We start from the raw sequence: 16,566 nt of genomic DNA on the forward strand, positions 1-16,566 counted from the left end.
CCTCAGCTCTGGCCTGAACCTTTTTCCAGTCCCAGGGGACAGGACTGCTCTCTCCTCTGCTGTGTCCCAGACTCTGAATAGAAAAATGTGCCCATTTCTAATCTCCTGATCCTGGTGTGGGGACAGATTCGGGTCCTGGAGCCCTCTCTAGGAGCTGGACTCTAAGCAGAGTGAGCTGGCAGGGCCCGGGCCGCCCTGGGCCTGCTGGAGGGAGACATCACCAGTCAGCAGAATCCTTACTGTTGGACCCCCAGACAGCCCCTGGCTAGCCAGCATGTGAGGGGTGAAGCTCACCTGCCCAGACCAAAGCCAAAGAGAAGCCCAGGACTGAGCAGAGCCTGAGGCTCCACGGCGGAGTGGACAGTGGCCTCTGATCCCAGGGCGTCACACTCTAACAAATGGTGTTCGTGTTGCAGGACACTCAGACATCACTTGGGAGTTAAATGCCATCCACTGGTCCATCAGTCTCCTCTCCATATCTTATCCTTTCGAACACTCACAGTCTGAGGTGTTTCAGTTTTTTAGAAAACGCAAAGTTCTCAGAAAAACACAGGGGCACGCCCCACCCGTGTGCCTCCTGCTGGGCACACTGGACAGAGCTCCCGCCCTCCTGGGACCCTGCTGTGCCAGAGGTGACCTTGCTCCAGGTAACGGCTCCAGAGCCACACCGCTCAATTGGAGCTCAGTCCTGCTGCTGCCGAGTCTCTGTGTCTACGTGCCATTTGTGCTGACACCCCGTCCTGTGCTGTCCCGCCCTGGGTGGGGGTCCTCCTGAGCCTGGCAGGGACTCCGAGAAGAGGCTTCCCAAGGACCAGGCAGGCACTGCCCCCATCTGTGCTCATCTTGTTCCATTTCAGCTTCCTGTCTCCAGTCCTGTCTGTGCCTCAGCTGTGGCCCCAGGGACACAGGGGAGGGCTTCACAGCCAAGGGGGCAGTCAGGCCTCTGCAGGGGCTACGGGTGCAGTGTGCGTGCGCCTCATGCCGTGTTCCGCGTGTCTGAAGTGTGCCTCTGTCGGACGCCCTGCATGCCTGGGCTGGGCTGGTGTGGTTGCGGGGCTGTCTCTGTGTCTCAACAGACCAGTCCTCACAAAGGGGCTCGGTGCTCCTTGGTCTTGCTTTGGTGGGAGCTTCCTGAACTCTGTCCATTTAGGACTGTCTCAAGTCCTGAGAAGGACCTGGCTCCCGGCCCACTCCGGGGCATGCCCACCTGCCCACACTGTCCTGAGGGTCGGCCTGCCTTGCCTGGGGCAGGTGGGGGTGAGCAGAGGGGAGCGGACCTTGCAGACCGCACCCGCCCTGGCCCCCCAGCTGTCTCCACTGCCTACCACTCTGTGCTGAGACTGGGCCCTGATGGGGGTCCCCGGGCAGAGGGCAGCCCAGGCGCCACAGGTAGCCTATGGCGCCTGTCCCAAACTAAAACTGCTCTTCTCTCTATTCCACAGGAACCCCTTCGCCAGTGTGCAGCTGAAGCCGACAGTGACCAACGACAGGTCTGCTCCCCTTCTCAGCTGACAGCCACGTCTGCATCGCTGCCTGCCCTCCCTGACTCCCACCTGCCTGGCTTGGCCCTTACTTCAGTCTGGCCCGGCTGGATCCCGGCCGCTCTTGGGGAGGTGGCACCTGGGCAGGGGGCAGGAGGGGTGGCCCCTGAGAGGCTGAGACCTGCTGGCTCGGCCACCGGTGTGGCAGAGGAGGGCTGTCCTGTCTGGGGGCACATGCCTCTGGTCATGGGGGCCAAGGACCCCTGGGTACAGGGGAGGAAGTTCCCTCAGCTCGTAGCTGGAAGGGGAGCCCGGCCCCCATGCTACTTTTAGCTCCCATGTGTCTGGCAATAAAAAGGCTGCCGTATCTGTGCGCGAGGCATGATCTGTTGGCCTGTGGGGGCGGGAGGCAGGAGCACAGAGTGGGGTGACCCTTCCACCCTTGCTCGTAAGACTGATTTATCTTTAGCACTGAGCTTCCCTTCGGGCCCAGCCTGCTGTGCTTGGGCTGTGGGGACCAGTCCCCAACCCCTGCTGCCTCTAGGCAGGTCCCCACCTCCCCCCGTCGGGCCTCCCATCCAGTCGTGCACTGCTGGGGCCTGCAGCTCCCCTAGCCATAGCCAGGAGCAGGGGCCGGCGGGTACTGTGGCCTGGGTCTCCCAGAGGTGTGCCCACTTGATGGTGGGCAGGCCCTTCTGCACTCTGCCCTGGGACTCCCAGGTGGGCCTCAGCCGCTTCCTGCTGTGACTGGGGTCCTCTGCTGAAATACGGGATTTTAAAACTTTACTATCAGATTTGAACTATTTGACATCTTTGGACAAAATGCAGTGTGGTGACCTGCGTTGGTGACAACAGTCCTTATCTGAGAAGTCCCAGGCACAGCTTATTCCTCACAGAACCTCCAGGGAGGCCTTCTGGAGCCCCCAACCCACCTGCAACTGCCCACACACTGGGACAGGAAGCCAAGGGGCTGGAAGCTGGACACTGGCCAGGGGAGGCGTACATGGGAGCCCCAGGGCCCTAAACTCTCCTGCCTCCCACTTCACCCAGCCCTGAGCTGGGGCAGGCACAGCCCCTCTGGCCCACATTCCTCTTCCTTCCCAGGCAGGGTCAGCTTCGGGGACAGGAAAAGAGGGCTGCAGGGATGGGCAGACCTGCACCCAGGCACAGTGGGGGCCCCGGTTACCATCTCCCTCCACCAGGGCCTGCCAAGGACAGTGGGGACGAGGGGAGCAGCCTCCTCCCCGCCCCCTGGGCAGAGCTGGCAGCTGGGTCCCCACGCTAGCCACGGCCCATCCCTCCTTCTGCCTGGGGCTTTAGCTACAGATCCCTGAAGAAAACACACTTAGCACAGAGGCCTTTTTTTTTTTTTTTTTTTTCTTAGCTTGATTTGTCTTAAAAAACAAAGAAATGGAAAAGGAACAAGATCACTGCACCAGCATCCTGAGCCTCAAACTAATAAGAAACAAAAGATACAAATACAAGCCCTCACCACCCCCAAAGCAACAAGAAACTTTACATAAGTCTCTTTGGCAACAGTAACTTAAAATCATCCACATCCATTCACTCCAGCAAAGGCGATTACAAAAATACTCCCTGTGCTGCCGCCAGCTCTACCCCTTCTCCGCGGTCACCGTCCCTGCAAGCAGGAGCCCCTGACACTCACTGTGAGGTGCAGCCCCATCTCCTCTGGCAACTAGGTCCAGGGCCCGGCAGTGCCTTGCAGAGGGGAGCTGCCGCACTGCCCTGCCAAGGACACCTCTAGAAGGGAGCCCATGGCAGCAGGGGTGCGACCCAGAAGCCTCCCACTCCCTGTCTTTCTGGCTGCCCACTTTTGTGGCCCACCCGCCTGCAGCCCGGGCTCCCGCAGTGGGACCCAGGCGGGAGCAGCCCAGAACCTGTGTGGAAGGAGGCCTTATGGGGCAAGTGAGTCAGGGAACAAAAACACAGCCACAGACTTTGAATTTAGGGTGAGGGGACACGGGGGCCCAGAGTCCTCTCCTTGCACTGAGCAAACCAAAACTAGGCAAGAAAAGCAAAGGGAGCAGGAAGGGGCTTGTGCGCCTCCCGTCGTGAGGCCAGTGTCCTGGGAGCACGCCGAGGGGCCAGCTGGGCAGGGCATGCAGGCCCCTTGGACAAGAGCAGGTCCCTCTGGCCTCAGAGGTCAAGCAGCCCAACAGCAGCAGCCAGGGGAAAGGGCAACTGCAAGGTGGGGAGCCACCTGGCCTAGGGGTGTGAGGCCCCTCTTGAGTGTTTATATGTGTGTGTACAGACGCCCACGGGCATCCCTGGGAGCTAGCAGCAAACCAAGTGTCCAGGACACATTCTGCCCCCAGGGCAGCACAGGACTGGCATACGCAGCCCATCTATGTCCAGGGCCGGAGAGGAGCCTCTTGTCCCACTTACTTCTCCAGCACGTGCATGGGGCACCGAGGCACTGGAATCTGCTGCCCACAGCTGCCAGGACTTCAGTCCTCTTATTCTTGGTCACCTGGAAAAGGACAGGCAGGGGCCCCGGTGACCCCAGCCTCTGGTGGGGGGGGAGCTGCCTGGGTCTTAAGCCTCTTTCCACCTGCCCCCACACTTGCTGCAGGGCCTAGCAAACAGGAGGTGCCACATGAGCATGTTGGGAGACACCCAGAGTCCCCTGCCCCATGACTCCCACCTAGCCTCCATCCCTGGCCTACATACAGGCCATCACTGCCGCAGGTCTCTGACTAGGTGGGAGATGGGCACATACCTCACCCGAACCCAGACCCAATAATGCTCAGCAATTGCCCTCCTAAGTTCTTCATTTACAGATGGGAAAACTGAGCCCTGAATGGGAAGTGGCTGGCCAGGGTCATGCAGTTGCTCCTGGTGACCTGCCTGTTTGTTCAGACACACCTGAAGGGCACTCTGTGCCAGGGGTGGGGCAGACAGTTCCCTCTCCCCACCCCCAGGCTGCAGCCACAGGCCAAGGGCAACTGGGGAGGGGCTGAGTTTACATGGGTGGGCAGTGAGATGGCATGGAGGTTTCTGGCAGCAGGTGGGCTTTGAGGGAAGCCTAGTAGGGCATTTAGAGACCTGTCAGGCACGTTGGTGGAGGTGTGGCTGGAGGGGGCCCTGCAGAGATGAGCCCAGCCTCGTACTGAAGTTGACAGCCAGGTGGGGCATGACTGGGAAGGGTGGCTTAGGGTCCCCTGATGCCAAGGGCCTTAGCCACTGGCCAGACCCATGCCCCTGGGGTAGAGCACGTGCAGGGGCGAGAACAGCCAGGTGTGAGATGTGCCCTCGGGTGGGGGCGGCTGTGGACCAGGAAGGCTCTGGTGGGAGAGGCTGCAGCAGGTTTGGGGAGCCAGGGTCGAGCTATGGGGAGCGGGTAGGGGGCCCTCAGTGTCCAGCCGGTGCTGCGTGGCGGGGAGGCGTCAAAGGCGGGGTCCAGGCTGGGACCTGGAGCCCAGACGGTGCTGGGCCAGAGACTCTGCACGTGCCCGGAAGATACAGGGAGACCAGACCGCCGGCCCAGGGTGCAGCTGACCCCGGGCAAGGGCCCTAACCTCTGCCTCTGTTTCCTCCCTTGGGTGCGCCTCCGCCCCGTGCCCCGCGACTCACCTCCCACGGAGTCGGCGTCCAAGTCGGACACGTGGGTGATGGAGAAGCGGCTCGCGGGCGCGGGCGACACGGTGAAGCGCGGGAAGGCCGCGGCAGGGGCGGGCGCGGGGGCAGGCGCGAGCGCGAAGTCGTCGCGCCACCGGAAGCCGCCGCCTGCAACGGGCCGCGGCGTCACTCGCGCCCGCGGGAGGCCCCGCCCCGCCCGCGCCCGTCCCGCCCCCGCTCACCGTCCGAGGCGCAGCCGTCGGGGGGCCGCTGTGCGCGCCGCGGCCGGCAGGGGGCGCCGGGGCTGTCCGCGCCGGGGAGGGGCGGCCCGGGCTCCCGCGTGGGGCTCTCCTGGGGGGGGGGAGAGAAACCACATGGCTCCGGCTGCCTCGAGCCGCGCCCGCCCGCCCCGCGCGGCCCCGAGCGGCGCAGGCGCACCTGGTCGAAGAGGTAGACGGTGACGTCGTCGAAGAAGGACACGGCCTTCTTCTTGCGCTCCAGGTCCTCGCAGAAGGCCTCAGGCAGCGGGCCGGGCACCTTGAGCAGGCCGCGCAGGTGGCGCGCGCTCTGGCTCTCGGCCACCACCACGGGCACGGCCGGCGCGTCCTCCTCGCTGTCCTCGCTCGGCTCCTGGACGCTGTAGCAGCGCAGCTCCTCGTCCGACTCGTCGCTCTCCTCGCTGTCCTCCTCCTCCTCCAACCGGCCCTCCACGGCCGCGGGCACCCCCGGCAGGGCCGGGCACGGCGGGGCTCGGGGTGAGCCCGGCCGCCCGGTCCGCTCCCGCGGGGCCCCCTGGAGCTCGGCGCCGTCGCCTTCTGAGCTCAGCAGGAAAAACTTGGAGCGTCGGGGGCTGGGCACGGGCAGCGCGCCAGCCGGGCCTTGGGACCTGGGGTGCTGCGGCCCGGGGCCTAGTGGGTAGCCGCTGGGCTCTGGGGAAGGCTCGTCCCGGGGCAGCAGCTCCCCGGGCCCCAGGGGAGCCTGCACAGACCGCGGCCCCGGGCCCCGAGGGCTCTCCAGTCCCTGCTCCGGCCCTGGGCACTGGACGCCGCGGCCCTTTTCCAGTTCCACGTCCAGGTCTGAGAAGTAGGCCGAGTCTCGGTGGGGGCTCTTCCCGCCGAGGCCCCCGGGGGAGGCGGAGAGCCATGCCTCGGGCCCGGGGCGCCCGCCCTCTGAGGCTGGCCCCCCTAAGACCTCGGGCACACACAGCTCATGTGCCTCTTTGAGCACAAACTCCGGGGACTCGTAGTTCTCCGTGTCATAGCCGCTGTCCAGGGCGCGGGGCTGCCCACCAGGGGTGCCAGCGGCCAACGGGCTGAAGCCCTCGCAGCCACCATCGCTGGCTGAGGACGGGATGTCCAGCGAGTCGAGGGAGTCGGGGGTCCCCGCCTGCTTCTGCAGGGAGCGGAAGGCTGGCCCCACATCTGGCTTCTCGGCCTGTGGGCCGTCACCGGACAAGTCAGTGAAGACACCTGAAGTGGCCTCGTCCTCACTGCTGGGGGCCTCTGGCTTGGGGGAGCTGCTGCTGCTGGGGCTGAGGGTCCGGGTTGGCTCAGTGGCAGCAGGCGTGGGTGAGGCGGGCAGGGAGTCGGGGGCCCCGGCCTCCTCCGAGGGCAGCAGGGCTCCCTCCTGGGAAGGGGAGGGGATGGAGGGGGGGAGCAGCTGGGGTCCGGCAGAGCCGTCAGCCTCCTCAGCAAGCATGGGCTCTGCCTGGCAGCCACCGCCCCCACTTACAATTACTTCCATCCCGGGGGATGTGACCAGGCTGGCGGTGGGGGCCAGGCCTTGGGCAGGGCACAGGTGGGGAAGGGGGATGCAGCCACCTGGCTCCTGGCCAGGGGAGGCCACCTGTGGCCGAAGCAGAGGCTCTCTGGGGTCCTCCAGGGCCAGTGGGTGGGCTGGCTCAGGGGAGGTCCGTGGGGGCTGCTTGGGGCTAGGGCGGTCTCCTGCATAGCCGCCCGAGTAGCCCGGGTCCCAGGACTCTGGGTCACGCGTGCCGCTGTTGTTGTTGGCCGACATGTTGGAGCTCCAGTGTCTGTGCTGGGCAGCCCTCTGCGCCTCCACCTTCCCCAGCTCCTCCTCGCCTGGGGACGGCTGGGTCCTGGAGCTCCCCAAGGGGGATGCTCCCAGCGGGTCCTCAAACAAGGGTGGGCAGAAGGCAGCCAAGCCCCAGTCCGCGTTCTCTGCTCCCGGTTCTGTGAGCATCGAGGGTCCAGGCGAGGGGCAGATGGGGTCCTGGGGCTGGCTCCTGTGCAAGGAGTGGTCGCAGGCGGGCGGTGCATGGCCCAGCAGCGGCTCCATGGCCAGAGAGGTGGTGGCGCTGCCCTCTGAGTCATCGTCTGCGTCGTCGGGCCGCGGGCTGCGGGTGCAGCCGGCACAGTCAGAGTCATGGCCGGCCACGGGCATGGTTTCCTCCAGGCGGATGAAGTACTCGCTGCCCAGCGAGGGGCTGTGCGCACTGAGCACGGGCAGCACACCGGGCGGCGCACTGTCGGGGGCGCACAGCTCCTGCAGGCATGCAGGGTGGCCCGGGCTGGGCGTGGCCCCTGGCGGCGGGAAAGACTCGGTGCCGTGGCCTGCCTCCCATTTGTACTCAAAGTTGAGGCCGTGTCTTGTCTCAGTCACTGTCAGCACGTCGTCGCCGTCCACATGGAAGCCGTCGCCTGCGAACTGCTCCAGCAGTGGGAAGGACGAGGCGGCGAGCTCAGCCGCGCTGCCCAGTGCGGGGCCTGTGGCCCCAGGCCCGGGGCCTGCACCGCCCCCGCTCGGCTGCAGCGACCGCCAGCGCCGCTGGAAGTCCTCTTCCGCCTCAGTGGTGCCCTTGGCACACAGGTAGGACAGCAACAGGTGCACCTCCTCGGCCGTGGGCCGCTGCTCCGGCTGCAGCCAGCAGAACTGCATCACCTCGTACCTGCCGGGAAGCCCCCATGGGTGGCCCCAGCCACATCCAGGAACACCGCCCAACCAGAAACCTCCCAGGGGGAGGAGTGAAGCCACTTGGCCCTCAAAGTGGGGATTGGGGTTCCCCTACATTCAAAGTGCCTTGAGTGCAATTAAGGGAATCTCCCACTTAATTCAAGGCCACCCTGAATCTCCTGAGATGGGTCCAGCAGTTGGGGAGCAGGCAGTGGGCCGCAGCACTTTGCTCACAGGTGATGGAGAGCCTGCGGGGGAAGGTTAGGGGGCGCCCAGGGGCTACACAAGGGGAGGGGAGGCCAGGGAGAGCTGGAACCCCAGGCAGTAGGTCGAGCCCTTCTGCTCTGGGGACTTGAGCACCCCTGTCCATCTTGGCCTTCCTGTCCAGGGCAGGGCAGGGGGCGTGTGGGGTCCTCACCAGCGGTCAGACAGGGTCAACGGCAGCTGGGGCTTGGGCAGCTTGAGCTGCTGCTCCCGGATGGTGTAAGCCAGCACCTGCCGGTCCGAGTGGTGAGGGTAGGGCTGCGTGCCCAGCTCAAAGAGCTCCCAGATGGTCACGCCCAGGGACCTGGGGGGACGACAGCCATGAGAAGGATCTTGGCATGGCAGGCCACCGCACTGGCCACACAAGATCCTTGGATGCCTAAGGGGCAGCTCCTGTCACCACACCAGCACCTCTGGGACCAGGATTCAGTACTGCACCTGCCGCTCCTCCTCAAGGACAGCTGATCCCATCAGCAAATGGATAGAACATGCCACCCTGGCCAGGCCCAAGCCCAGGGCCCAGAGCACCTAGTGAATAAAAGCCAGACTGGCCTTGTGTGAAGTCAAGTTCATTCACTCATCCACTCATGCACTTGACACACTGAAGACCAGACACTGAGCCAAGTGTGGGAGCTGAGGAGGGCGTGGGGCCCAGGGCAGGGCGGCCCATGGGGTGCGAGGCTAAGGGGGATGAGTCTGGGGGAGCCCAGCCTAGCATGGGTAGGACCCAGGGAACAGTCAGGGGCACACAGAGCACACAGAGCTGGGAGAATGCAACTGAGGGTTCCTTCCTGTGGGCAGTGACTTTGCCCGGCTCCTGTGAACCCCAGGCTGTCCCAAGAGGCTGGGGGAGCGGAGGACAACTGATTTGGCAATGGAGAAGTCACAGTGACCTTGGCCACAGCCCTGTGACTGGGGACCCCAGTCAGCGTGCAGTGGGGTGGGCAGACCAGGAAGAAGCACCTCAAAGGAGTAGGGAGAACTGGGATGGAGTGTCTGTGAGGGGATCACAGGTAAATGGCTTAGGGGAGGGGCCCTGGAAGCTCAAGAGGGAGCTGGTCTACGGATCCAGACCCGGGGTTCAGCAGGAGCAGAGGACCGGGGAGTGGGTCAAGGCCGGAAATGGGCACCCACCATGGCAGGAGACGCCCCCACAGAAGCCTGCGCCTCCGGATTCCCCAGGGCAGCTTGGCCCAACCCTCTGGAGCTGCAGCACCAGGTCTGATTGACGCCCCTCTGTGCTCGTTCAGAGCTGGGAACTCAGGATGGGGGGCTTCCAGGCTGCAGTCATGGGAGATTCCCCAGCACCCCTCCCTGTCAGCTCCTCTGCCTGACATGGCCTGACCTGCACCCCCACAAAGGCAGCCAACACCCCTGAGAGCCTTTCCACAGGAAAAGGTGAAAGCTGAGGCTCCACATCCCAGAAAGCCCACGCTGCAGCTCAAAGTGGGCTTTAGTGGGCTTTGGAATCTAAATGTGTGCTTTGACCTGGTACTGGTGGCTGTCAGCCCAGTGGGTCCTGGGAGGCCCGGGTACCCTGTGAAGGTGGCACCTCTGCCAGTGCAGGGTGCCCACAGACTCTGCTGCTGTGGGCTGCTGGGACCCAGCAGGGACAGGCGGCACCTCATGAGTGGCCACACTTGACAGACACGTCATCTCACACATAGCTTTCTCTAGGTGTCCAGCCGTGTCCCACCAGCAAGAGAAGAAAGGATGGGGGTGGCAGTGGGACACAGTGCCCTGGTGTCTCAGCGGGCCTGCCACCGCACACCCTTGCTGGGTGTCCACGCGGGTACTGGGCAGCCATGCAGGCGGGCAGCAGGTCCCGCCGGCCGCGCTCACCACACGTTGCCGGCCCTGGTCTGGTCCGCCACCAGCAGGTTGCCATGTACCTCGTCCACCAACTCAGGTGCGAGCCAGCGCAGCGGCACCCACAGCTGGCCAGCAGCCACGAAGTAGTCTTCCTGTGGCACACGGGGACACAGTCACCTTTCCAGGCGGCCACCCCACCCCACATGCCCAGCCCGGCCTGACTTACTCTGTACTTGCAGTGGGACAGGCCGTAGTCGCCAATCTTCACTGTCAGGTCGGCCGTGAGCAGGCAGTTCCGCAGGGCCAGGTCGCTGCGGGCAGGAGGCAGGGTCAGCTGGCCATGCCGGGCTGAGGACGTCCAGCACTGAGGGTCCTTTGCCAATGACTGGGTGACTTGTCACCCAAGGCATCTGGGTTCAGCCCAGCAAGCAGGTGGGAAAGGGGGTCCCCACCCCTGCCCAGAGCCCCCCCCCAGCACTGGGCACTTGGAAGGTCCATGTGGACGGGGCCTCCGACATTACGGTGCCAGCACTAGGCCATCCCTGACCCCTCTGCCCTTCTGCTGGAACATGTCTGCTGCCCTGCCTCGCAGCCACACCAGGCCAGAGAGAGCCCCGGCCGTAGGTCTGCAGTTCTCCCTCCAGTACTCCCCTCACAACCCCGCTCCCCCATCACCCCAGCTCCCTGGAAGGTGGGAACAAATGGGGAAACTGAGTCCCAGAGTGTCACAGGGTCCTGTCAGCAGGCACAGTCCGTGTTCCAGGGCCTGGCCCGGACTGTCAGTCTGCAGAGCTTGCAGGTTACTCCTGGCACTACGTTCAACCCAGCAGCCAGCTTGGGGCTGCTGGCTTTTACCCCGACCGGGCTGGTGGCCATGTGGGCATTTGGGGCACAGGGCACTGGGGCAAATATGGGGCCAGCCCATACCCGCCATGTTGCTGCTGTGCTGATGACTCCAGGTGGGGATGCAGCAGGCCAGCCTGACCCTCCCCCAGGCCTGTGTCTGGGTGCCAGGGGCTGTGGGGGCTGGGCCCGGCAGGCAGGTCAGGAGGCTGGCAGCTGCCCTCTCCAACAAAATCACTGATGCTGGAGTTGCATGTGTCATCACTCAGCACCAGGATCTTGTTGGGGAGGACAGCCTGTGTGGCAGCCGGGTCTGGCGGGGCCACTCGTCCATCACTGCTCCTTCCAGCACACACACCCCCCCCCCCGGGCTTCCTGGGGCATCCCGGCCAGAAGCAGGACACACCCGTCCCTCCCACTACAGGGCCAGCTAAGCCCTTCCTCTGGGACTGGAGGGACAGAGCGTGGGGCCGCCGGAGGTGGCTGACCACCTCAGGGACAGAGGACAGGCCAGATGGACAGTATGTGCTCCTGTGTTTAACTCCTACAAATCAGGTGTCAGACCCCTATCTTCCCAATTTCTTAATTTAATGAAATGCCCTTCATGGTGGTTATCCGATGCTGTACAAAGATTCACTCGGTTCATCTTCGCAACGCCCTAAGTAGGAATCGCCGTCACCCCCGCTGCAGGCGAGGAGGCTGAGGCACGGAGCGCCAGTGCCCGGTGCCCGCCCTCACCTGTGCACATAGTTGTTGCGATGCAGGTGCACGATGCCACAGGCCACCTCACAGGCCATGCGCTGCAGGGTCAGGGGGTCAGGCGCCACAGACTCTGTCACCCGGCAGCTCCGCAGGTAACCCTTGAGGTCCCCCTGCCGAAAGGGAGCACAGCACAGTCACCTGCCACTGGGGAGCAGCCATCAGCACCAGCCTGCGTCTGGCCCTGGAAGGGCCCCCCCCAACCCCTCCATCCCCATGTCAGGAACAGGTGGGGCTCAGCTGGTGCCCATTAACAGCTGCAGGGCAGCAGCTGCCCAGAGGAGCCACTGCGTCCTGCCCATAGCAGCTGGCACTGGGTTGCTGCTGGAGAGGGGCTGTGTGCCCCAGGGATGGGCCAGGCCGTGCACCAGCCAGGGGGACCCCACAGGCAGGTGGCACTTTACAGGACACTCTCTCTAAACTGCCCCTGTCAGCCAGTCCTGTGGGGTCAGTAGGCCATGTCCTGTGGTACCAACGAGAACACGGGCCCAAATGGATGCCCTTGCCACCACCACACAAGCTGGGACTGTGGGCCACAGCGGGAGCCGGAGCTGGTGACCAGAGGGTCAGCTGGCAGCCCCTGACCTGCTGACACAGCCCAGCTCCAAGGAGGGCCCAGATGTCAAGAGTTCAGACACCAAACTGTGAGGGCCTGTGTCCCACAGGAAGCCGGCAGGGGACCCAGCTCTGCTGCAGGTGGCCTTGGTGTTGGCCTTGGCGGGCACCTCAGCTCTGCCACAGCTGTGTGTGTGCAAAGGGGGCCCAAGGTGAGTGGCTTGCAGGCACAAGACTCAGAGTCAGCCCTGGGGAAGTGGCCTGGTCTGAGGCCCTCACGGTTAAAACACAAGCCTGAGTGAGGCTGGGGAGCTGGAGTGAGTGTGTGGCCCACGGTGGCCCAGATGCCTTGTGCTAAAGCACCGCCCAGGCTGCTCCTAGGAGCACAGGCAGGTGGGCAGGCAGCCCCAGGCCCGCACTGCCCCACCCCACAACCCCCTCCTTAGTGAGGCTGGGTCACCCCCTCTGCAGGTGGTGGGACAGAGCCCTCCAGGGCCCTGCTTTAGGGAGGATGTGAGGCCCACTGGGTTGCGGGGGCAGCCCCTATGCTGGCAGGGCAAGGGAGGACCCCAGCTCAGCAAAGTCCCCCCACCCTGCTCCTTCCCATCTGGACAGCAGCTCAGAGCGGGGGTCTGGAGCAGCAGCGACTCACCAGCGGACAGAACTCCATCACCAGAAGGTAGGGCGTCACCTCAGCACACTGGGCCAGGCACTGGAGCAGATTGCTGTGCTGCAGGGCCCTGCGAGAGCCAACACGCTGTCCCCGACTCCAGTGGGGGGCAGCACAGAGCTTGCCTGTGTCACAGGGGGCAGCCCCTGCCCCTCCCCACCCGGCTGCTGCCCGCCGCCTCCATGGCGTGTCCCAGGTGCCACCCACCTGTAGGGCTGCGCCTCATCCAGAAACTGCATCTGCTCCTGCACGCTGGCACTCGCCTGCAACTCCTTCACCACCACCTGGGTGCTGCTGACACCCGAGGTCACCTCCCCCAGGAACACCTGCCAGGGACAGGCGTCACCCTGGGCCCCCTCCCAGAGCTGCAGCTTCCAGTCCTTGCTGTTGCTCCACCCCCAGGACAAGTCACTTCTCTTCCTGAGCCTCAGTTTACTCGTGTGCAGAGTGGGTGCCGGCTCCCCTGGAGAGCCCTTCCTGCTCTGACACTGTCTTCTGTGTTCATTGCCCCAAGGTCCCCAGCTGTTCTCGCTGTCTCTGGGAGTCCGCCATGAGGAAAAAGAACCTGGTGGCCCCATCCAGGCTGGGGCCGGGGAGTAGCCAGGACCGAGATGCTGCCCCACGCACCTCCCAGCACCTCTGACGCCAGACCCGGGGGACCTCCCTAGGAGGGCCCAGCAGGCCAGGGCCTGGAGAGGAGACCCTGGGTGGGGCGGGGTTCACACTCACCTTGCCGAACCAGCCGTGGCCGATCTCCTTCAGGTACAGGAGGCTGTGCCGGCCCAGGTCTGTGGACCTGAGGAGCTGCACTGTAACAGGGCGGGGGCTCAGGGACCCTGCTCGGCCTCTTCACCTTCCCATCTTCCTCCCCCAGACCCGCAGGGTGCTGCCCGCTTGGCCTGTCCTAGGGAGCCACTGAATCCCCCAGCGCCAGCAGGGAGGGCAGGTCAGGCCGCCGGGGCAGAGGCTACACCGTTCAGAGCTGCGGCCTCTCAGGGGCAGGGGCAGCTGCTGCCCACGAGAGCTGTGGGTCCGCAGGCTCCGTCCATCCTTCTGGGTAGGTCTGTGGAAGGGGTGCCCGGAGCCCCAGGACAAGCCAGGCTGGAGGCAGCAGGGCCGGAGCCAGGCAGGCAGTGTGCTGGGCAGGAGGTGGGCACCAAGGCGAAGGGTGGGTGCAGGGGCGGCCTGTCCCCTCACCCCTGCCACAGGCTGGCATCCCAGCACCAGGCACACCAAAGGCTCCTTTGTTGGGGGCTGCTTGGCACAGCCCCGTACGGAACACACTGGGCCCATTCTCCCTGCAGGCCAGGCTGGGTGAGGTCAGCAGAGAGGAAGGGTCAGTGAGGGCCCGGGAGGAAGGGGCTGGCCTAGCCCACTCGTGCCCCTGCCTGTGCCCCAAGGGATTCCCTGAATTCTGCTCCCACGCCAGCTGCCCAGAGGGCTGAGCCTGGAGTGAGGGGGCCACTCTCAGGAACCAGGGACCTGGGGAATGTTGATTTGTTGATGAGCAGAATTTAGGGTGGGGGTCCCTGGGCCCTAAGTCTTGGGGCTTCTCCCACTGAACCCCAGTCTGGCCAGGCCCTCATTGTCCCCAAGCAGACTCAGCGGTCCTGATTGGACTCTGGGACAGTGATGGAGGCAGGAGCAGAAAAAGTCCCCTCTTAGCGGTTGCAGGAGGCACATGCGCCAGGGCCTGGCTGTGCTGTCCTGCTCTGTGATCTCCAGGGGGTGCACTTGCCGCCCAGGTTTCTAACCGCTGAACTCCAGGTGAGCTGCCCTTCCAACCTCACCCCAAATCTCTCCCCTCCCTGGAAACAGGATGCCCCCCCCAGAAAACTGAGACCATAGCTGCAAAAATGGAAAAGCAGGTAATCATTGCCCTCTTTTTGGTCCCTGTCCCCTTCATCCCCAGGGACAGTTCTCTAGGGGGGTGGGAAGAACTAGGTCTCAAAGAGTCTGTGGGGTCCCAGGAATGCACCTGTCCCTGGGGTAACAGGCCCAAGCCCAGGCCTGGGGGGCAGTGCCCCCTGGGTGGTCCCTCAATCTCCACCAGCTCCCAGCACTGTCAGCACAGGATGGCCTGCGAGGCCCCCCTACAGCCATCCGGGAAGGTCAGGGGCCCTTGTGTGGCATAGAGCCTGCCCTGGGCAGCTGCAGGCCTCGGGCCAGTGGACGATGTGCTCATCGCTTTGCACGCCAGGCCCTGGTTCCTGCCTGAGTGGTGATCTCTCCTCCAGGAGACTCAGACTGGGGGGACATGCATGGGGCCTGGGCCTGGGGCTGGGGGCTGGTGGCCCTCTCTGGGTCTGCTCTGGAGACCTAGACCAGTGTCTCCAACCCAAGCCACGATGAAGGCTGATGAAGGGTGTGAGGAGGCTACTTGTCACCAGGGTAACAGGGCCAGCAGGGGTTCGGCTCCTGGGCCTGACACTCCCCCACCACTCAGTGTTCCTGGAGGACCTGGGGTGGGCAGTGAGGAAGGGCAGCCCTTGTCTAGAAGCTTCCAGGGAAGGGAGTGAAGGTCTGACTGCTGAGTAGGCGGTCTGAGGCCAGCGACCCCTGCCCACCGCCCGGGCTCCAGAACAGAACAGGGGACCCCTGAAGCTTGGCCATTTACCCATAACCTCTCGAGCTCAGGCCCCATGTCTGCCCATGTGGGTGGTCAGCACAGGGGGAGGAAGCCCAGGATGGACAAGGAAGTCACAGGAGAGGCCCCTGTCCGCGCCTGCACCCACTGGGTGGGACCCGGACCCTCCTCTCCCTCCCCCACCAAGCCTAAGTGAAAGGCCAATTCACAACCCCACCCACGGGGGGAGCCCCAGCCCCCAGGACTCCTGCTGAGTGCCAGCGGGCACAATGGAGCCCATGTGCCTACAGGGGTGGGGCCAGGCATCCCAGAGTCTACAGAGGAGCCACTGCTCCCAGCACGTGGGTGGCTGATCCCAGGCCAGGGGGGGCGAGGGCTGCCCCCCTGCCTCCAGGGCCCTCTCTGCCCCTTTGCACAGCAGCCCCTCGGCAGGGAAGGCAGTGGGTGAAGGATTGTCCCCAGGCTTACCAACAGTGGCTGCCAGGTCTAGGAGAAGGGGACCTCTCCCCACAGCCCGGCTGGGATGCAGCCACAGGGAGACCTGGGTCCACACGTGCGCCTGGCCCCAGCTGTCCCCTGGCTCCGGAGCTGAGTGTTGGGACTTCCCAGGGCCAGGCCTGCAGACCCCCAGGACACACCCCACACCCACCACACGGCCTCCAGCCCCACCCCCCGCCCCCGCCCCGCCGCACACTCACCTGAGCGCCCCGGCTGCTTGGCCATGGGCAGGGAGACCTCGGTGAGCGGCAGGACGTACACGTCGGGCCCGTTCTGTGCCGCAGCGGCCGGGGAGCCCTGCGCCGAGAAGTCGGCCGCACGCTCATCCCCTTCGGCATTCTCAAACTCCTGCGGCCGGGCCGGGCACAGCACACCGTGAGCTCGGCTCGCCAAGGGCCAGAGGGAAGGGTGCGGCTGAGCCCTGAAAGGCTCCTTTCTTCCCCCGGGCCCAGTTCCCACCCCCATCTGGGTGTGCTTGACCCAGAGTTGGAGCCCCCACCCCTGCTGGCTGCTCCTACACCCACCTCCGCCTGCAGACCCCACTCCTAGCTCCCTCCCTCCCCAGGGATGGCTGTCCCAGGAGGGGCCAAGGCAGAACCAAGAGA

At 64.8% G+C, this 16,566-nt stretch overlaps 2 protein-coding genes across 3 annotated transcripts in view; one reads left to right on the forward strand and one right to left on the reverse strand.

Annotated features, from left to right (window-relative positions):
* Positions 1–1,835, forward strand: part of BAIAP2 (BAR/IMD domain containing adaptor protein 2) — a 73,917-nt gene extending 72,082 nt beyond the window's left edge. Inside the window, exon 14 of one of the 2 annotated variants that reach the window (XM_063080265.1) lies at positions 1,443–1,835. In XM_063080265.1, coding sequence (XP_062936335.1) covers positions 1,443–1,512 — 70 coding nt within the window. In that variant the 3' untranslated portion in view covers positions 1,513–1,835. The remainder of the gene's footprint in view (positions 1–1,442) is intronic. The other variant, XM_063080267.1, reaches the window with a different exon arrangement.
* On the reverse strand, positions 1,575–16,201 carry AATK (apoptosis associated tyrosine kinase). Its single transcript, XM_063080388.1, has 16 exons — positions 16,162–16,201; positions 13,606–13,685; positions 13,084–13,202; positions 12,859–12,946; positions 11,631–11,764; positions 10,276–10,360; positions 10,080–10,201; positions 8,392–8,541; positions 5,499–7,968; positions 5,303–5,411; positions 5,076–5,228; positions 4,777–4,913; positions 3,888–3,972; positions 3,314–3,379; positions 2,414–2,465; positions 1,575–1,875 (listed from the first exon to the last, which is right to left on the reverse strand). Exons 1-16 carry the CDS (start codon positions 16,184–16,186, stop codon positions 1,575–1,577), a joined length of 4,176 nt encoding a protein of 1,391 aa, XP_062936458.1. The 5' UTR covers positions 16,187–16,201.
* Positions 16,202–16,566: the final 365 nt, after the last annotated feature.

This window comes from Cynocephalus volans, chromosome 16, assembly GCF_027409185.1.
Source record: "Cynocephalus volans isolate mCynVol1 chromosome 16, mCynVol1.pri, whole genome shotgun sequence".
In the NCBI taxonomy this organism is placed as follows: Eukaryota; Metazoa; Chordata; class Mammalia; order Dermoptera; family Cynocephalidae; genus Cynocephalus; species Cynocephalus volans.

Coding starts and splice junctions, on each gene's coding strand:
- AATK (XM_063080388.1), bottom strand. CDS start 16,186: ATGGCCAAGCAGCCGGGGCGCTCAG. Junction 12,947..13,083: donor GATGAGGCGCAGCCCTACAG/GTGGGTGGCACC, acceptor TGGCTCTCGCAG/GGCCCTGCAGCACAGCAATC. Junction 10,361..11,630: donor CGCAACAACTATGTGCACAG/GTGAGGGCGGGC, acceptor TCCTGCCCGCAG/CGACCTGGCCCTGCGGAACT.